Source organism: Panthera onca, chromosome E1, assembly GCF_046562875.1.
Source record: "Panthera onca isolate mPanOnc1 chromosome E1, mPanOnc1 haplotype 2, whole genome shotgun sequence".
Classification (NCBI taxonomy): domain Eukaryota; kingdom Metazoa; phylum Chordata; class Mammalia; order Carnivora; family Felidae; genus Panthera; species Panthera onca.
This window is the reverse complement of record NC_138352.1, coordinates 25,869,457-25,889,680: the sequence shown is the minus strand read 5'-3', so window position 1 is coordinate 25,889,680 and position 20,224 is coordinate 25,869,457. Positions and strand designations below refer to the sequence as shown.

Below are 20,224 nucleotides of genomic sequence, written 5' to 3'. Positions count from 1 at the left end.
CATATTAAATACATCTATCTGCTTCTAATAAATCCAGTGTTTGTAGTCTGTGTGTCTGATTTTGCTCTTTGAGTAACTTATTCTGAGTAACTTGTTTCCAAGTGTATTTTGTGTTTTTTTTTCCATTGTGAGCACATGTTTCTTGGAACCATATTTATGATAATATTTGGATGATTTATATTTGCTTCAGTCAGGCACCAAAGGGCACTATCTACCTTAGATCACTATAAACCAAAATTTTAGATAGAGATTTTTTTCAGGCTACAGGGGTAGTATAAATTTAGGGCCCAAACCCAAGTGTGTTAGCTGTCTAATGCTGCGTAACAAATTATCTCAAAACCTAGTGGCTTAAAATGATAATTATTCCTTCTCACTCATGGTTCCAAACCGAGCACAGTAGTCTCTACCCCACAATGCTCATTACCTCAGCTGGCCAACCCAAAGGCCATCGGCCACAACAACAACATATGGTAAATCCGTGTGGCTTGGGCTTCTTCTCAAGCTGGTAGCTGGGTTCCTGGACAAGAACCGAGAGAGAGCGAGCCTGTGCTGGGGGTAGCCACATTGCCTTTTATGGTCTAGCCTTGGAAATCAGGTAGTATCACTTTCACCACGTTCTGTTTGTCAGGACAGTCCTAGGTCCCGTCCAGATTCAAGGAGAGAAATAAACTCAACCTGTTGATAGAGAGCAGCAAGGTTCTCTAAGTGCATGTGGGACTGGAAATATTGCAGTAGCTATTTTTGGAAAACACCCGTGTGCCACACCAAGTGAAGACAAACATGTAGTTAACAATTCTCAAGGGGTTGACATTTTTCTTATTTCCCTTTACACTAGAAGCAGGTCTGACAGAGACCTGTCACCATCTCTGTCTAGAGTGAGTTTTTTTCTAGTTCCCCTGTTGTAAACATGGCCTTTCAAAGGTCCTGTCTTTGTGTAGAGGTCTCCTTATTTGTGCCCAATCTTTATCTCCTCCTCTGACTTTAAGCCATAGACAGATACCCTCAAGGCACCCTGGCTTCAGGTGCCCTCCACCTGTCTGGATTTGTGCTTACCTGTTATTTAAGACCTCCAAAGATAGCCCTTACTTTCCTGCTAATTTAGCCATACATTCTAAACCATGTTTGCCTTTTATTTCACGTGCTCAGGTATTCTGTCCTAAGAAGGTCTCTCCAGACATCTGATTCACTTTATTTCCTAAAACAGAACTTAATCAGGTTATTTTTAATATTGCTTTTTAACTATGAATAATTCTTCAACATTTTCCTTATTGAGATATATTTAGACCCAACCTCCAAAGTGTTAGTCTCATTTAACATTTTTCTTTCTGACCTAACACATCTGAGATTTCTTTTTTTAATCTTTTTTAATGATTATTTATTTCTGAGAGAGAGAGAGAGAGAGAGCAAGCAGGGAAGGGACAGAGAGAGAGGGAGACACAGATCTGAAGCAGGCTCCAGGCTCCGAGCTCTCAGCACAAGAGCCCGATGCGGGGCTCGAACTTGTGAAATGTGAGATCATGACCTGAGCTGAAGTTGGACGCTTAACCGACTGAGACACCCAGGCACCCCCACATTTGAAATTTCTAAAACAGCCTGATTTTAAATATTAGCTGCAACCTGTTAAGAATGGAATAAATTAGGGGCGCCTGGGTGGCTTGGTCGGTTAAGTGTCCGACTTCGGCTCAGGTCATGATCTCACGGTCCATGGGTTCGAGCCCCGCGTCGGGCTCTGTGCTGACAGCTCAGAGCCTGGAGCCTGTTTCGGATTCTGTGTATCCCTCTCTCTGTGACCCTCCCCCATTCATGCTCTGTCTCTCTCTGTCTCAAAAATAAATAAACGTTAAAAAAAAATTAAAAAAAAAAAAAAAATGGAATAAATTAGTAATACTTAAAAATATGAGTTCTGCGTACACTGGAAACTAATGTTATACATCAATTACCTTTCAATAAAAATCAAACAAAAAATTAAAAAATAATTTAAAAAATAAAATAAATAAAAACATGAATTCTGTTTCTTTAAGGGAGTTACAGGAACTTCAGAACATGACTTAAAGGTTACATATATTTCCAGTCCTAATTTATAAAAATAAATAAAGTAAAAATTTCATATTTTTATATTATAAATACACACATATATAAATGAAATAGGTACTTTTCTCTAAGGCTTAGGTTGATAGGCTCTCCATATAATCATGCCAACCAAAGAATACATAGGCATCCAAGGATTAACTGAAAACAATGCTTATTCATAAATGTTGGCACTGATGGGTTAACTGATAGGTTAGCTATTTATGAGCATTTTATGTATTTCTAAGCATATATTTACTTACCTTTTTTATAATTAAGCTTAGAATTTATAGGCCAGATAACTTTATACACAACCCCTATTTTGAACTTAACAGTGTATAATAAGCATCTATAAAAATGTTTATGTCTTGCTGAATATTTACCTAATTAAAGAATGCTACATACTTTCCAAGCTTTTGTTTACTTAATAAGTTAGAATTTTAAAGGACTTGCTTAAACTATGAGAAATCATAAAAGAAATGCTAATAAACATCAGAGAAGAAGAAAGAAAATGCAGGAGAGCTAATCTAATAGAGGTGTAGAATGGGAATAAACAACAAAACAATTCATTTTGAAGAGCTTAGTATTGGAAATACTTGTTACAACTGCTCATTGCAAAGAGTTGGACACTGTTCTCATGCAGTGCATACTTCTAATTCCATGTGATACAAATATGCCTAGATAGTCAGAAAAAGTTTCCCAAATGATTGGCCCTGTTAATGAGGACATATCTGTATGTCACAGATCAGAGAAACTAACAAAAAGTGTTATTTCCCTTAGTGAAATCAATATTAACGCACTCCTTTTAGGAATAATCAGAAAATACAGTATTTACTGTGCCTGAAACTAAGTAACATTGTGTATCAACTCTACTTGAATAAATTTTAAAAAAAAATACAGTACTTACAAGTAGTGTATATTGGTTGATAATAGAGTATGGCAGTGTTTCTCAATATTGGCGGCTTGATATTTTGTTTTTAATGATCTTTTAAAACCTTGTTCTACAGGGGTGCCTGGGTAGCTCAGTCGGTTGAGCGTCCGACTTCAGCTCAGGTCACGATCTCACGGCTCGTGAGTTCGAGCCCCGCGTCAGGCTCTGGGCTGATGATTCAGAGCCTGGAGCCTGCTTCCGATTCTGTGTCTCCCTCTCTGCCCCTCCCCCATTCATGCTCTGTCTCTCTCGGTCTCAAAAAATAAATACACATTAAAAACAAAAAAAAAAAACCTTGTTCTACAGTTTTGTTTTATTTTTTTTAAGATTTTATTTTTAAGTAATCTCTACAGCCAATGTGGGGCTCATAACCCCAAGATCAAGAGTCGCGTGTTCCACTGACTGAGCCAGCCAGGCATCCCTCTACCAGTTTTAAAGACATAATTTCTGTTTTACAGTGATAACTAGTAACTAAAAGATATTTTTTATTCAATGCAAATCTAATTTTTTTTAAGTTTATTTGTTTATTTTGAGGGAAAGAACGAGCAGGGGAGGGTCAGAGAGAAAGGGGACAGAGCATCCGAAGCAGGCTCTGTGCTGACAGCAGAGAGCCCAATGCAGTGTTCAAACTCACAAACTGTGATATCATGACCTGAGCCCAAAGTTGGATGCTTAACCAACGGACCCACCCAGGCGCCCCATTGCAAATCTAATTTTTAAATATTTTTTATTGTGGAAAATTGGCTATTGTGAATAATGCTGCTGTGAACACAGGTATATAAGTTATCTGTTTGAGTCCCTGTTTTCAGTTGTTGTTGTTTTAGAATATACCTAGGAGTAGAATTGCAGAGTTACATGTTAATTCTTTGTTTAAATTTTTGAGGAATCGCCATCCTGTTTTCCATGGCAGATGTATCATTTTATGTTCCCACCAGCAATGCACAAGGGTGTATTTTCTCCACATCCTCATCTACATCTGTAAGTTTTGTGTTTGTTTTTTGGGGGACTCAAACTCAACAAACCATGAGGTCATGACCCAAGCTGAAACCAAGAGTCAGATGCTTAACTGACTGCCTCAGATGTCAGCTCAGGTCATGATCTCACATTTCACAAGTTCGAGCCCTGCATGGGGCTCTTGTGCTGAGGGCTCGGAGCCTGGAGCCTGCTTCAGATCTGTGTCTCCCTCTCTCTCTGTCCCTTCCCTGCTTGCTCTCTCTCTCTCTCTCAAAAACAAATAATCATTAAAAAAAAATTTTTTTTAAGAAATCTCAAATGTGTTAGGTCAGAAAGAAAAATGTTAAATGAGACTAACACTTTGGAGGTTGGATCTAAATATATCTCAATAAGGAAAATGTTGAATTATTCATAGTTAAAAAGCAGCATTAAACAAGCTGAGTTTGTTTTTGCTATAGCCGTCCTAGTGGGTATGAAATGATACCTCATTGTGGTTTTGCCTTAATTTCTCTTACGACTAATGATATTGAGCATCTTTTCATGTGCTTATTGGCCATCTATCTTTGGAAAACCGTTTTCTGTTCAAGTAATTTGACCATTTTTTTTTAAGTTTATTTACTTTTTTTAATGTTTATTCATCTTTGAGAGAGAGAGAGAGAGAGAGAGCGCCCGGGGGAGGGGCAGAGAGATGGGGAGACAGCCTCCCAAGCAGGTTCTATGCTGCCACCGCAGAGCCCCAGGTGGGGTTCGAACTCATGAACCTTGAGATATAAACTTAGCCGAGACCAAGAGTCAGACGCTTAACAGACTTGAGCCACAAAGCACCCCAATTCTAGTTTCGTTTTTAAAACGTGATTTCTCCAGCTTGATTCTATGGACACATTCTAACGGAAGAGAGTCTAGCTCTTTTGGTTTCAACTTCCTTTGGGGAACCTAGGCCTTTGGGTTCTAAGAACACTGCCCCCTCCTTTTATCTGTCCAACCTAGTTTTGCTAGTTTCTTCTTACTGTCACTAATCTCTGGGCCACTTCACTGGTCCCTGACGGGTCCTCAGATCTTCCACCAGTTATGTATTAAGTTATTTTCATTAAATTCTTACTGATGTAAATATTTGGCTTGGTTTCTGTTTTCCTGGGTAGACCTTAGCTGGCCAGAAAGAACCTAAAATCTTTCATTTTACAGTTGAGCAAATGTTGACCTTTTTTTCTTTCAAATACATTTATTTTAAAGTTAACTTGGTCGTGTTCAAGAAAAAAACCTTGCTAGTGTCCTTGAAACCCAGGAACTTAAGGAATTTCCTCAGTATTCATAAAGTTAGTAGAAAGTATTGGGCCCGTGATGTTTCGATCCTCAATCCATTTCTCATTTTAACAACTTAAAACTTACAAGGTAGGGTAACTAAAGGAGTGAAAGAGGGACTTTTTATGATGTTGTTCCTTTTGATTTTTAATGGTGTAAGTATTTTACCTACTTAGAATAAATTAAATTTTAATTTTAAAGTAAAAAAATGTTTACCTTTATACACTGTGGTGTATAAGTGTGGGTCTTTACAAAATGGCTTTAATTTCCATTAAATGTCATTTATGATTACTAGTAATTATTGAGAAATACTAGTTATCACAAGATGGAAGACTTCACTAAGCACAGTTATCCATAAACTTATCACTTACACACACACACACACACACACACACACACACACATACACACACACACACACAGTGTAGTTCTATGTAAACAAATCTACATTAATCCGATTTTCTGTTTTCTAGAATAATGATCTCCAATGATCTCCTTTTTGGGTCACATTTTCCTACTGATAAAAACTTTTGAGCAAATACTCTCATTATATGTACATTTATTTATAATTATATTAAGTACATGGACCACTGAGTTAATGTGTACATTATGAAACATTGACGAAAGTTAATATTTATGAAGGACAAGGTAAACAAATTAAGAGGAAAAGTTGCAAAGCTTTTCCTCTCCCCAATAGACAGTCTTGTGGATCCCAGTGTGCACCTACCCTACTTGGACACAGTTCGTTGTTGTTGTTGTTTTTGTTGTTGTTGCTGCTGCTGCTGCTGCTGTTGTTGTTAATGTTTAGTTATTTTTGAGAAGTAGGGGAGGTGGGGCAGGGGCAGAGAGAGAAGGAGACACAGAATCTGAAGCAGGCTCCAGGCCCCGGGCTGTCAGCGCAGAGCCCAACGCGGGGCTCGAATTCACAAATTACTAGATCACGACCTGGCTGGAACCCACGCACTGTGAGATCATGACCTGAGCCGAAGTCAGATGCTTAACCGACTGTGGCCCCCAAGCACCCCTCAACACACTTCTAGAGTGTGTCCTTAAGAGCTGCTGCCAGATCTCAGACGCTTATTCTGTTGAGGTGCCTACATGTTCACCATACTTGGGGGAAATATTTAAAATGACCTCTGACTTCAACTCCCTAACCTATTTTAAGTTCCTTAATTCAAACACAAAGCAATAAACTCCTTAGCCTCCATCCCAAGCAGTTTCTCACAATCCTGAGAGCCTGATGTGCACAGACTCTGGACTTAGGAATCACGTCACTAGAGTACATTAGACTCCTTATCACCAAAGATCAAGGAACCCGGAGATGAAATGGTTGAGGGTATGTAGATAGACTGGAGAGGAGCCTAAGACAGAACGACCGTCCGGTTGACTATAGCTTCTATCTTTTTTTAAAAAAAAGTAAAAAGAAAAAGTTGTGATGTGGACAACACAAAACTATCTGGGGTCTTTTTAGGGTTAGTCCCTTTGTTGGCTACAATGTAATGACTGTCTCCTTCCTGGGTTCAAACAGTTCAAAACTAGCACTGGAATAACCCCTGCCAAAGTTGAAAGGTCTCATGTGGGAGTTTAGGGTGCAGGACACCAGGATGACACAAAGTTGAACGAGACTTTGACTTTTAAGGTCAATGACATTTAGCAATTCGTAATCCAATCATGGAGAAAAGTTCATATTTATGAGCACACTGGAAATGATTCCTTGCCAGGGGAAGAACGAAAGCCTTCCCAGAGGGAATGCCATTTGGTCAGGACAATGAAAATGATTGTAATTCAGGAAGAAAGGAAGCGGAGGAGGGGGAGGGTAAAGATAAAGAGGTGGAGGAAAGAGAAAACAGAGGACTGAACTGGATGGATGTGTGCGGTCTCATGTACTCCTCAGGAAAGCCTCCAGAGATGACCATCATCTCCACTTTACAGATGGGGAAACTGTGGCTCAGGAAAGTTAGGTAACGGGCACATATTACACATGCAATTATCTGCTGGAGAGTTGAATTAAGGGGTGCATTAGCTAGACAACTGCTCGTAAATGCAGTTTAAGTGGTACCAAAACTTCCCTGTATGTTATTTGTAAGGATACAGGGAAGCTGTACTTACCAGAACCATTCTTAGGAAATAGACTACACGTGTTGGGAAAATAAAGGTTACATAAGCTATTCGGGGCACTGATGTGGTCAAGATCCCTAGGGGCACATTTTCCTGTAATACTTAGGAGTAAGAGCCTCTTCTTTAAATAAATGTTTAACAGATACGGGAGTACTATCAATTTAAAGGGGCCAAACTAATACCGTTCCCAGGTACCTAACTTATTCTGAGTAGTTATAGAAGAATTCCTTTTAAATCTGCTTAACTCCAAAGCCAGTGGTCTTGGCGATGTGCCATACTTCCTGTAGCATGCAACTGAAATGCAGAGAGATAGACAGATGGACAGACAGATAGAAACAGAGGTGGGGAAGGATCAAATGGTACTTCTAAAGACTGGGCTGCCGGTGGTCTCACTGGAGTGAACCTAGTGTATTTTCTTCAATTTTTTATCATAACCACACATTTTTCAGGCAGCTTAAGTCCCTTAAAGAACAAGATGAGAATGAGTAAACTGATACATTTCCAGTGTTAAATCTAGGTATATTTGTTACCTCCAGGAAATTACTACAATCAAGGGGAGATTCGTAAGAAAGAACTTTTGCAGAGCTGTGATGTTTTGGGGATTCCACCCTCCAGTATAATGATTATTGACAACAGGTAATGTATCTTTCAAAAATGTAGAAATTCGCTGGCAATAAATATGCAATGGTACGCTCAAAAGACACAAAAAAACGAATGTGGGTGTGTAAGAACATCTTATTTGAGAAGTCTACTTAAAATAGTTTCACATTTGTTTTTAAGTGACAGTAACGCAAATAAATGTTTTCAACGTCTGTTCAGATTCTGTCTCTGAAGACAGCTACTTTAATCTTTAAAAAAAAATGTTATGAAATTTTCAAAACTACACAGAAGTATGAAGAACAGTGCCATGAACCCCCGTATGCCTACTCCTAAGCCCAGTTAATTATCAGGCCTTTTTTATTATACTTGCTTCATCTATTCCCCACTTAACAACTTGTATGTGTATGAAGCATTTTTTAAGAAAATCTAGGCCTCAGGTCCTTTCACGCCCACATACTTAGATACACCTCTCTTGAGAAGATAGACATTTTTTTTCCCTATGGTCACAATGCCATCATCATCACCTCTAACAAAATTAATAGCAACAATTCCCTGGTGTCCCCCCAACACCTACCTAATCCATAGATGTTTGTCTAAGTAGCTCACCGTCTTTTTACAGTTGATTTTTTCAAGTCAGGATGTGAACGAGTCCACACGCATAATTGGTTGATACTCTGTTTCATTGCCCCTTCCTCCCTTCCCCACCTTGTCTTTGATTGTTGAGAAAACTTAGTTGTCATACAGGACGTCACACATTCTGGATCTGTCTGCCTACCTCCTCATGGTATCTGTTCTGTCATCCGTATTTCTTGCAAACTAGAACTTAACTGTAACTTTCAGGGGTGAGAATACTGCATAAACTATACCGTGCACTTCATATAGCATCATTTCAGGGGACACATGCCATCTGATTGTCTCACGGTGACTCCACGATGGATCAGTGAATTCACATGGCAACAGCTGTTCCTTTCATTTTAAAGACCCACACCCGCCTTTCATGTAATGTTTTCACGATTGCCTGAATCACCGTTTAACTAGAAATAGCCGAATGCTGAGTTTCTAAATATCTCCTGCATTCTAAGTATATTAGCTGCAAAGCAAAACTTTATCAACTGGGGCTATTTATTTAATTATCCCAATATATAATTTGATCCGAAAAGACAGCAGGATAAATGCTTAATTCTTTAATTGCCATTTTCAGAATAAGGAGTTGATGCCCTACATACTTCCAGTGGTAATCTGTTGTTTGTTGCTTGGATGGGGGAGGGCACTTTTTCATTTCATTAAGTACCTATGTGTTTTTAGGTATTCAGGGTTTCAGTTTCAGTCATGTTCTTTGATCCTCCGGTTGTCTCATCTGTGACTGTTGAGACTCTTCATGTTAGCCCCTGTGTCCTTTGGGTGTGACCTCTTTAGTCTTGTAGAATTTGCTTGCTATCAAGGACAACCAGATTTCCCAGCACCTTCTTGTGTTCTTTCCTGCCTCAATCCTGGCATCAGCCATCCCTCCAAGGAGTTTTGGTGTCTCTTGGGAGGGTGTGGCGTTTAGAGACCATAGCCAGAGTTACTTGAGTGTTTATTTCTATGGTGTTATTTCCTGTGGTTACTTGAACTTCATAGTGGACAGAGCTAGTATATATATATTTGTTTAAGGAAAAAGAAATCAGGAATACTAATGACTGCAATGTAGAGTTAATATTTCAGGGGATTTGTTTAATGCCTTTGATTAATACATCGAATCTCTTTTACACTGTAAATCTTGGCTTTTTTTAAATTTTTTTTTAACGTTTATTTATTTTTGAGACAGAGAGAGACAGAGCATGAACAGGGGAGGGGCAGAGAGAGAGGGAGACACAGAATCTGAAACAGGCTCCAGGCTCTGAGCGGTCAGCACAGAGCCCGACGCAGGGCTCGAACTCACGGACCGCGAGATCATGACCTGAGCCAAAGTCGGACGCTTAACCGACCAAGCCACCCAGGCGCCCCATTTTTTTAAATGTTTATTTATTTTTGAGAGAGAGAGAGAGCAAGAGGGGAGGGGCAGAGAGAGAGGGGGACAGAGGATCCAAAGCAGGCTCCACGCTGACAGCAGAGAGCCCAATGCGAGGCTCAGGCTTGCAAACCACAAGATCATGACCTGAGCAGAAGTCAGACACTTAACTGACAGAGCCACCCAGGCACCCCTGTAAGTCTTGCTGTTTAACAGGATAAACATAATAATTCTTTTTTTTTTTAATCTTTTTTAAAGGATTTTATAAAACATGAATGAAAAAATACTTGAAAAGCAGATATTGAAAATCAAGGCTAAATATAATATGACTGATCAAGATGTCTGTAATTTACTTTAAAATGATTTGGGGGAAAAAATTCATACCTATATAGATTAAACCAAAATAGCACAATATTAACAAGTTGAGCCTTGGTGAAAGGTACATGAGTATTAATTATACTATTCTTGTTAACTTTTCTGTTTGAAAATTTTTATATAGGGGCGCCTGGGTGGCTCAGTCAGTTAAGCATCCGACTTCGGCTCAGGTCATGATCTCGCGGTCCGTGAGTTCGAGCCCCGCGTCGGGCTCTGTGCTGACCGCTCAGAGCCTGGAGCCTGCTTCAGATTCTGTGTCTCCCTCTCTCTCTGCCCCTCCCCTGTTCATGCTGTGTTTCTCTCTGTCTCAAAAATAAATAAACGTTAAAAAAAATTTTTTTTTAATTTTTATATAGAAAAAATGTCAAGTACCATACGACACTCCTTTCTCCTACTATTTTCTGGCATATAAAAATATTTTTTAGTGTCTTATTATTGTTTACTGTATTGTTATTTTAAAAAATCAGAGGTCTATATAACAGCAGCTGGAGTTTGTGAGTATTACTAGCTTTGGGGCTTAAATATCTGTTCTTCACCAGCAACATAGCTTTTGGGATTTACTATAAATTCGATTCTCCTTGCTTCCTTTTTTTTTTTTTTTTTTTTTTTTTCAACGTTTTTTATTTATTTTTGGGACAGAGAGACACAGAGCATGAACGGGGGAGGGGCAGAGAGAGAGGGAGACACAGAATCGGAAACAGGCTCCAGGCTCCGAGCCATCAGCCCAGAGCCTGACGCGGGGCTCGAACTCACGGACCGCGAGATCGTGACCTGGCTGAAGTCGGACGCTTAACCGACTGCACCACCCAGGCGCCCCGAGGTTTTTTTTTTTTTTTTAATGTTATTGGCTAATGTGCAAGAACAGGATAATACAACTTAAAACATGATGAAGACACAAGTTCCTTTAAGTATAGGCAAAGAAAAAAAAATGATCACCCTCAAAGCATGTAAAAGGCCAAAGTAGTAATTCTGCTGATGTTTTCAATTCATTCCTACAAAACAACATTTACTCTGCCATTTTTATAGGGCACGAGTACTAAATAAGTTACATCATTACTATAACCTGTATCTAGTTATATCATCATTTTCAGATACTGTTTGTCCAGGAGCTGAGCCCCATTTGGATGGTTTACCTATAAGTAGGTAAACACTAACCAATTTCTAGGATGAACTGGTAACTTTACTCAACAGTTGACCTTAACCCTGAGACATGAGGGAAATCTATAAGGAAGAGATAGCTCATTTGTCTGGTAGGTGGTTTCTGTTATCTACATTCTAGATATACAGCTAAGGACAGGAAGGAAGTGCAAAAGTAGAGGCTGCTATGTCTGTGCACAAAGAAGTTACCATTGGGGCTCCTGGGTGGCCCAGTCAGTTAAGTATCTGACTCTCAGTTTCCGCTCACAATTTGTGAGTTCAAGTCCCACGTCAAGCTCTGCGCTGACAGTGCAGAGCCTGTTTTGGATCCTCTATCTCCCTCTCTCTCTGCCCCTCACCCCCCCCCCAAAAATAAATAAATAAACATTATTTAATAAACATTATTCTGACGTCAGAAATATCTGATCTCTAGGGACGTCTGGGTGATTCAGTTGGTTGAGTGTCTGACTTCAGCTCAGCTCATGATCTTGTGGTTCACGAGTTCAAGCCCCGAGTCAGGCTCTGTGCTGACATTTCAGAGCCTGGAGCCTGCTTTGGATTCTGTGTCTCCCTCTCTCTCTCTGCCCTTCCCTTGCTCACGCTCTGTCTCTCTCTCTCTCTCTCTCTCTCAAAAATAAATAAAACATTTTTAAAAATTAAAAGAAGCAAAAAGAAGAAGGTACCACTGCCCTCACTCACCATTTGTTTATTCCTAGTTTCTGCACCATTTCAACAAAGTCCCAGTTAGACTTTGTTTTTTTACCCTTACAAGATTAGAATGAGTACCCTATTAGATGAAGGAAGGGCGTTACGAGTATAGGCAGGCCTGGGTGAGTCTAATAAGTTACCAGTGAATGATGAATGTGCTGGGATCCATCTAGGCGGCTTCATCAGTAACACACGTCCTCCCACATATGAAGCCATCCAAAAGCAAGATGGCTCCAGGTTGGCTCAACAACATCACCTAGGACCCAAGTGCTTCCCACCCCTCTGTGAGACTGTCTCCATCATGTCAGTAAGCTCCCCTCGTGGTTGCGAGGTGATGGCGACAGCAGCTGCAGGTGTCACACACAGACACAACTGCGTCCCGCCAAAAAGGGGGGAATTTTCCTTCTGCCCATCTGTTTATGTTATGGAGAAAAACTTGGGGTCCCTGACAGACTTTCCCTCAGGTCTCCTGCCCTGCATGGCTCACCACCACCACCACCTCTACCAACTTCTCACCCGCTGTAGTAGCTGCTAGATACCGGCTTCCCCAGTATACGAGTGCTTCGTTTCAGCATCAGGATGCTGGGAATGGCTCTAGGTAGGGGGAGAAAAATGCTCATTTCGCCTCACTGTCTTGCAAAGACTGTATGCTTTATACCCCACATAGCCTCGTGGTTTTGTTTGGTTAGCGGAGGTCTAGGGGATTGGCCTAGGCTGGGGCTTCCTTACAGGACTGCGTAGGACGCAGAGATGTATTTCAAGTGTCCAATCCATAGCAAGGAACCAAAGGTAGGTTAAGCAGAGATAAACAAAGGAAAACAGGCCTAAAAGACAGAATAGGTTCTGTGGGGAGCACCTGGAAAACTGCTCACATCTCTGGAAGATCCACAGCAGGGCCGAGGGAAGGGAAGAAACTATAAATGGCACTAAGTTGAGTAAGACCACTTTGGTGAGAAACTTCCAGCAGATTGTTAGGCTTAGATTGTCTCCATGCATTGTCTATGAGCTGAGTCACTCTCCCTGGGTTTCCTTTTTCATTTCAGTACCTGCTTTACTTAGCGGCTTCCTCCCACAATGGGAAAAGGGGGAGGTAGGAAAGTTTAGATGAGCAGTAAATAAAATAGCCCTGGCAGGACATGCATCTCTTACCGTTTGAACCTTCATGGCATCACAACAGAAACAGAAACAATGAGTAGCGGAGACAGAGCACCAGCTGTGTGTCTTAGAATGATCCCTCTGACGACTCTGAGGAGGATAGAATGGATTAAAGAGATTGGGACCATAGACAAGTCCGTCTTGTGCATTGGTCCTGATGAAAGGAGAATGTCTCAATGTATTTTATTTTCTCTAATGTTTTTATTTATTTTTGACAAAGCAGGGGAGGGGCAGAGGATCCGAAGCAGGCTCTAAGCTGACAGCAAAGAGCCCAAAGCAGGACTCTCGAACTCACAAACCACGAGATCATGACCTGAGCCCAAGCTGATGCTTAACTGACTGAGCCACACAGGTGCCCCTGAGAATGTCTCAATTTAGAGTGCAGCACATGTAAGAGGGAGATGAGGGGATGAATTCGAGTCTTATTTAAGAGGTTTAAATGGCAGGATTTGAAGAAAGAAGAAATCAGGGATAATGGAAATTATAGGCCTAGAGATCTAGGTGGATAAAGATTAGCTGGCATAGTTTGCGAAGGAGAAGAATTGGGTTATGGAAAAGAACAGATTAGACATCCTTAGCACATAGGAGAATTGAAACTATCAGAGTGGATGCAATTGCCCTTAGATCAGTGGGACAAGAAGAGAATATGGAGATCAGGCACGGCAAGAAGAGAAAACCACATGCAATGAATGATGAGAATTATGTGTTTGGTGTCGTGTAACCTCAGGGGTGGGAATAGGGAAACTTAAACAAAATTAGCATCAGATGGTGTCAAGAATGCTGCATCCTACTTTTTTTTCCCCCAAGTCATTAAATCGTCCTTAGAATCAAGGGTGCCTGAGTGGCTCAGTCGGTTTAGGGTCCGACTTCAGCTCAGGTCACGATCTCACAGCTTATGGGTTCAAGTCCCACATCAGGCTCTGTGTTAACAGCTCAGAGCCTGGAGCCTGCTTTGGATTCTGTGTCTCCCTCTCTCTCTGCCCTTCCCATACTCATGCTCTGTCTATCCATAATAAATAAACATTAAAAATAATTGTTTAAATCATCCTTAGAATCATTGTAAAGATGTGATCACAGGATGTACTATAACTTAATTAACATACTCCTGATATTGAATATTTCCATTTTTCCAATATTTAAGTATTTTAAAATCTGTTAATAAATCATTGAAGGTCTGGCCCTTTCCTTAGGTAGATTCCCAGATGATGAATTACTGAGAAAAAAAAGACAGGACTTCATGCAGTTTTCTCCATCCGGGTACCAAAAACGTTCATAACTAAGGTCATTTTGGCTCATCTTATTTTTTGTTATTGTTATGAATAAGACTTTTTCTGATATATTTTCTAATACTTCACCACTGGTATGGAAAAGATTTACTGATTTTTATGTGTATTTTGTTAATAGCCATCCACATATGAAACTTTAAAAAGCCTAACAGCCTTTCACTTGATTCTTTTAGTGTTATGGGTAAATCATCTGCAAATAATACTAATATAGTCTTCCATTTTTCCACGTATGCCTCTTATTTATGTTCCAATTCTTATTGCTTGGAGCGGAGTTTCTTAGACTATGTTAAACAGTTGTGGTAAGAGCATTCATGATTTGACTGAGAATGCATCTAGTGTTTTACCATTAGCTGTGTTGGCTGCTGGTTATGAAATATATTCTATATTGTGTTAGGGATTTTTGTTGGGAATCGACCTTCATTGGGTTAGATTGGGGGGCTCCTGTTCATTTCAGTACCCTACAAAGGGATAAGAAAAAAGTTTCAGGGGCGCCTGGCCGGATCAGTTGAAGAGCATGTGACTCTTTTTTTTTTTTTTTAAGTTTATTTATTTATTTTTGAGAGAGACAGAGACCGCATGAGTGGGGAAGAGCAGAGAAAGAGAGAGAATCCCAAGCAGACTCTGTGCTGCCAGCTGCAGAGCCCTATAGGGGGCTCAAACCCATGAACCACAAGATCATGACCCAAACCAAAACCAAGAGTTGGGCACTCAACCAACTGAGCCACCCATGTGCCCAGAGCATGCAACTCTTGATTTGGGGGTTGTGAGTTTGAGCCCCACATTGGGTGTAGAAATTACTAAAAAAATAAATAAGCTTGTAAAAAAGAAAAAACCTGTTTCAATTTATTCTCCATTTTACTTGACTCAGGGTAAACTATTGGGATCGTCATGGGGTAATTTCCTCTCTTATCTATGCCAGTAGGTTCTGTAATGCATACTGTAATTATAGTGACGCGTATTCTGTCAGTGTATGTTGTGATTTCTTTGCTCACTATTAAGATAAATAATAATATGAATGGGCTTGTGCTCAGGCACCCGTATTATACACACAGACTTCCTCCTGTGCAGTATCTGCTTTGGCCCAGCAACGCAAGATGTTTTCTCAGGGCCAGGTCAGAGTTGTGAAAACTGCCCTCAAACCAAAGGTCATTACTCTCATCCTCTATCTTAATTTATTAATTCTTTCATATATATTCTGAAGAGCATGCAGCTTCAGCAACATCCCCTACTTGTGAAATGCTACAGTGGAAGGGTAGTAAACTTGTCAAAAATAAACACTTAAAGAGACACCTAGGTGGCTCAGTCAGTTAAGCGTCTGACTTCGGCTCAGGTCGTGATCTCACGGTTCCTGAGTTTGAGCCCCGTGTCGGGCTCTGCACTGACAGTGGGGAGCCTGCTTGGGATTCTCTCTCTCTTCTTCTCTCACTACCCCTCTCCCACTCATGCTTTTTCTCTCTCTCAAAGTAAATAAATAAACTTATAAAAATAAATATATTTAAAAAATAAATACTTCAAGAAGCCAGTTTGAAGATTTGAGGGAACCGTGTGTCTTAGTCAACTCAGGCTACCATAGCCAAGCACCATGGCCTGTGTGCCTTAGACAAAAGAACTTTATTATCTCACAGTTCTGGAGGCTGGAACTTCCAGATTAAGGTCCAGCAGCACCAAGTTTCTGCAGAGGGTTTGCTTCTTGGCTTGCAGATGGCTGACTTCTTCCTGTACGTTCACACGGAGAGGAGTGAGAGAAATTTCTCTCTCGTTCTCCACTTACGAGGTCACCAGTCCTGCAGGATTAGGGCTCCACCATTATGACCTCGCTTAACCTTAATTACTTCCTAAAAACCCTGTCTCTAAATACAGTCACATTGGAGGTTAAGGGTTCCAACACATGAATCTCAGGAGGACGCAACTCAGTCCCTAGCAACTCGCAAGCTGTATTCACTCTTTCCGACTCTCATTTCACAGCCCAGAAAAAGCAGGGTTTTGGAATCTTACTTTAGGATATTCAGAGGAGCCAAAGAGAAGAATTTGAGGGAGGAAGAGAAAGGGAAGTTTTATGGAGGACCTACACTCGTAATAATAATGATAAGTATAGAGTCAGCCATTACCGTCAGTGCCAAAAACCATATTAAACACATGATCTCACTTAATCCTCAGTCTCATCCAATTACTTTTCCCATGTCGTAGATAAGAAACCAGTGATGTAGGGAGAGGTGGAGTGATTTGCTTGAGGTCATCTAGCTAGTTAGTGCTGGAGCTGGCATTTGAACTGAAGCACTCTGGCTCTAGAGCCCCAGCTTCAACCATCATATCTTACATCTACCCCATGCCAGACACATACTTTGACAAAGGTCATCTCCTTTGAGTCTTTGACTAACTGTCCAAAATAGGTTTCCTTATCCTTTATTTGTTTCACATGAAGAAACTAAAGGTCAGACGGATTAAGAGCATTCTCTGCGGTCACCCATTTAATAAATGGCAGTGCTGGGATTCAAAAACAGAAAAGAAGACGGAATTGATCCCTGCCTTTCTGCAGGAAAGTAGGTCAGCCATTTGTTACTGTATTTGAAAGACCCGTGTGTATTTAAGAGTACATTGAGTTGGCATTGTGTGTGGTCAGTTCCTTTTTCCATTGTTCTGAACCTCCTTGCTGGATCTCAGGGAAACACTTAGCCAGAGGAGCTCACCCAAGTAAATCACTTACAGAGGGAAAAAATATTCAGTTGTCAAGAAAAGAAGGCATAATCTCAGGCATTAGGCAACAAATGGATACTTTCGGTAACTTTACCCAGGTCTTAATACCTCGGGGTTCTGCTGATTTATTGAGTCATACGATATTTAAATGTATATTGTTAACAGATACATATTAAATGCCTGGAATGGGCAAGGCCCTGTGCTAGATATTGAAGAAAGAGAACAGTTCAAGGTATAGGAGCTTGGCTAATAGAAGTTGGCCTGATAGTCATGGCTCCTTTAGCGATGGAAAGCTATCTCACTGTGCACGTATGCTAACGTTCAGGCCTATGATGGAGATCGGAGACCCTCTCTGGGGTACTTGGGAATTGCATGTGACTGGGAAATGCAACCTACAGATTTCCTCCTCATTTGGCTGTGCTTCTTAATATATTAGAAGAGTCCATAGAATTATTTTGTTTATATTTTTCAAAACAACAAAAAACACATGTATATTTTGTATGCATAGATAATTTCTAAAAAGATGCGTCCGAGACTTCTTAATAGTAGCTACTCCTTAATTGGGGCAGGGAAGAGCGATACTTTCGCTTTTTAATTCTGCAGAATTCTGTACAGTTGGATTTCTTTTTTCTTTTAGGAAGCCTATATTTCTAAATTTTATATATATTTAAAGACTACCCCACATGCCTAATAAAATATTCTTCCATCTCTACTTAAGTTCTATCCATACAAGTGAATGCGAAATTAGAAATAATTCTGTGGGGGCACCTGGGTGGCTCAGTCAGCTGAGCGTCTGACTTTGGCTCAGGTCATGGTCTCACAGCTCGTGAATTCGAGCCCCGCGTTGGGCTCTGTGCTGACAGCTTGGAGCCTGGAGCCTGCTTCGGATTCTGTGTCTCCCTCTCTCTCTGCCCCTAACCCACTCGCATTCTGTCTCTGTCTCTCTCAAAAATAAGTAAACATTAACAAGAAATTTTAAAAAAAAGAAATAATTCTGTGTACATTGTGATAAGATTTGATGTGATAAATTCAAAGCATAGAATGGAATTCTTTGAAAATATAACAATACTTTTAAGCCTTTTTATAAACACCATGGTCTTTTCATGAGCCTCGTTCTGGGGGGTAAGTGGGGAGAAAGTCAGATACAGGGCTCCAAAGTGCTCTGACTGGAAAGGGTGGGGGTTCAAGGGAGACCTGATCGGGATGGAATAAAACAAAGCTGATACCCCCCACCCAGTGATAACCCATGCCCATTAAAGTGCCCTGGGACCCAATGACCTATTGTTAGGCAAGATTTGCAAGGTCTCAAAGCTTTTCGTGGTCTGAGCCCTATCTCCCTGCTTATACCCACATCACATCTATTCCCATGACAAAAAAAGGCAGGACAGCACAGTACCCAGTCTATGTTGAGGCTCACATCTAGGCAGGGCCTCAGAATGTACCAGGCTTTCTTATGCATCGACACATTTGCCTCTCCCTCTAGCAGGCTTCCTCCCTTCCTAACACCCATCTGGTCCCTCTAGCAAACGCCTATTCCTCCTTCAACCTCAGCTCAAGGGTTAACTTAGAATCCTGTGGCATCGCTGATTTGCCCAGATTTTTTGTGGGCACTTTCATTGCATTCTCATTGTCCCATTCTATCCTGGCATGCACACTGATTTTTTACTCTATGCCATAAGCCCCAAATTCTGTTGTAATCCTTGATACATAGTGGTTGCTCAAGACATGTTTGTTCAATAAATGAATGATTCATTCCACTTATACCATAAGCTTTCTGTCTGTGGCCAGCATGTAAAGGTGTGGTCTCCAAGACCTGAGTGATGTCTATACATCCCAACCCCCTTTCCTCACTTTTTCTCTCCTCGCTTTCTTTAGTGAAATTGTTTTCACTTTCTTTAATTAAGTAAAAACAGTCTAGGTCCCTGCCTTGCAGAGTTATTTTTAATTTTCTAGGAAGTGTAGATGAGTACTTTCGCTTGGAAGAATTTTTCTACAGCTCTTTATTTTGCCATTTTATTTTATTTTTTTTTTAATTTTTTTTTAATGTTTATTTATTTTTGAGATAGAGACAGAGCATGAATGGGGGAGGGTCAGAGAGAGAGGGAGACACAGAATCTGAAACAGGCTCCAGGCTCTGAGCGGTCAGCATAGAGCCCGACGCGGGGCTCGAACTCACGGACCGCGAGATCATGACCTGAGCCGAAGTCGGATGCTTAACCGACCGAGCCACCCAGGCGCCCCTATTTTGCCATTTTATAGATTCAGCTCCACTTTGTTCTAAGGTCGCAGCACAATAAAAATCTCATCTCTCCCAGTGCTTGTCTTAACATCAGTTTGACATTAACAAGCCCAAGACTTCTACAGACTAATTTTAGCTTCACAGGGAAATAGAATCCAGTACCTACTAGGAAACATAAATGAGTCTGGCTTGCTAGCAGTTCCTGGAAGTCTTTGTGTTTTCCAATAAATCCATACAAATCACACAGTGAAAAAGAAGCCACAAAGCAGAGTCTGGGACAATTGGGGTCGTGTTGGCAATTAAACCCCCTCTCCTCCCGAGCCCCTAAGAGCCTTCCCACTACAAAAAATAAAAAATAAAAAAAAAGACCATATGCTGGCTGCCAAAGTAGATCTGACCAAGCATCCTCTCACTGTAAGAGATTAAAATAAAGCCTGCTGCAGTTCTTTCCTCCAAACACACAAAGAAGTGACTGGGCTGAGGCTCAAGGGCACGGTTCCAGTCCCACTTGGCAAGAGCAAGTCAGGGCTCCCATCCTCCCAGAAGGCGCAAAGGACAACAATGTTTCCTAGAAAAGAAACCAGGGATGGAGACCGAAGTAGCCCCAGCTGATATGGGGCTATTATGTGAAAAGTGAAAGCGGCTTCAGTACTGCTTCAAAGGCAGATTAT

General features: G+C 40.8%; 1 protein-coding gene across 2 annotated transcripts in view; it reads left to right on the top strand.

Moving 5' to 3' along the window:
- The window catches only part of PIGL (phosphatidylinositol glycan anchor biosynthesis class L), a 75,880-nt gene that overhangs the window by 5,402 nt on the left and 50,254 nt on the right, over positions 1-20,224 (top strand). For both annotated transcript variants that reach the window (XM_060647199.3, XM_060647198.3), the window contains exon 2: positions 7,906-8,005. In XM_060647199.3, the coding sequence (XP_060503182.2) occupies positions 7,906-8,005 (100 nt within the window). The remainder of the gene's footprint in view (positions 1-7,905; positions 8,006-20,224) is intronic.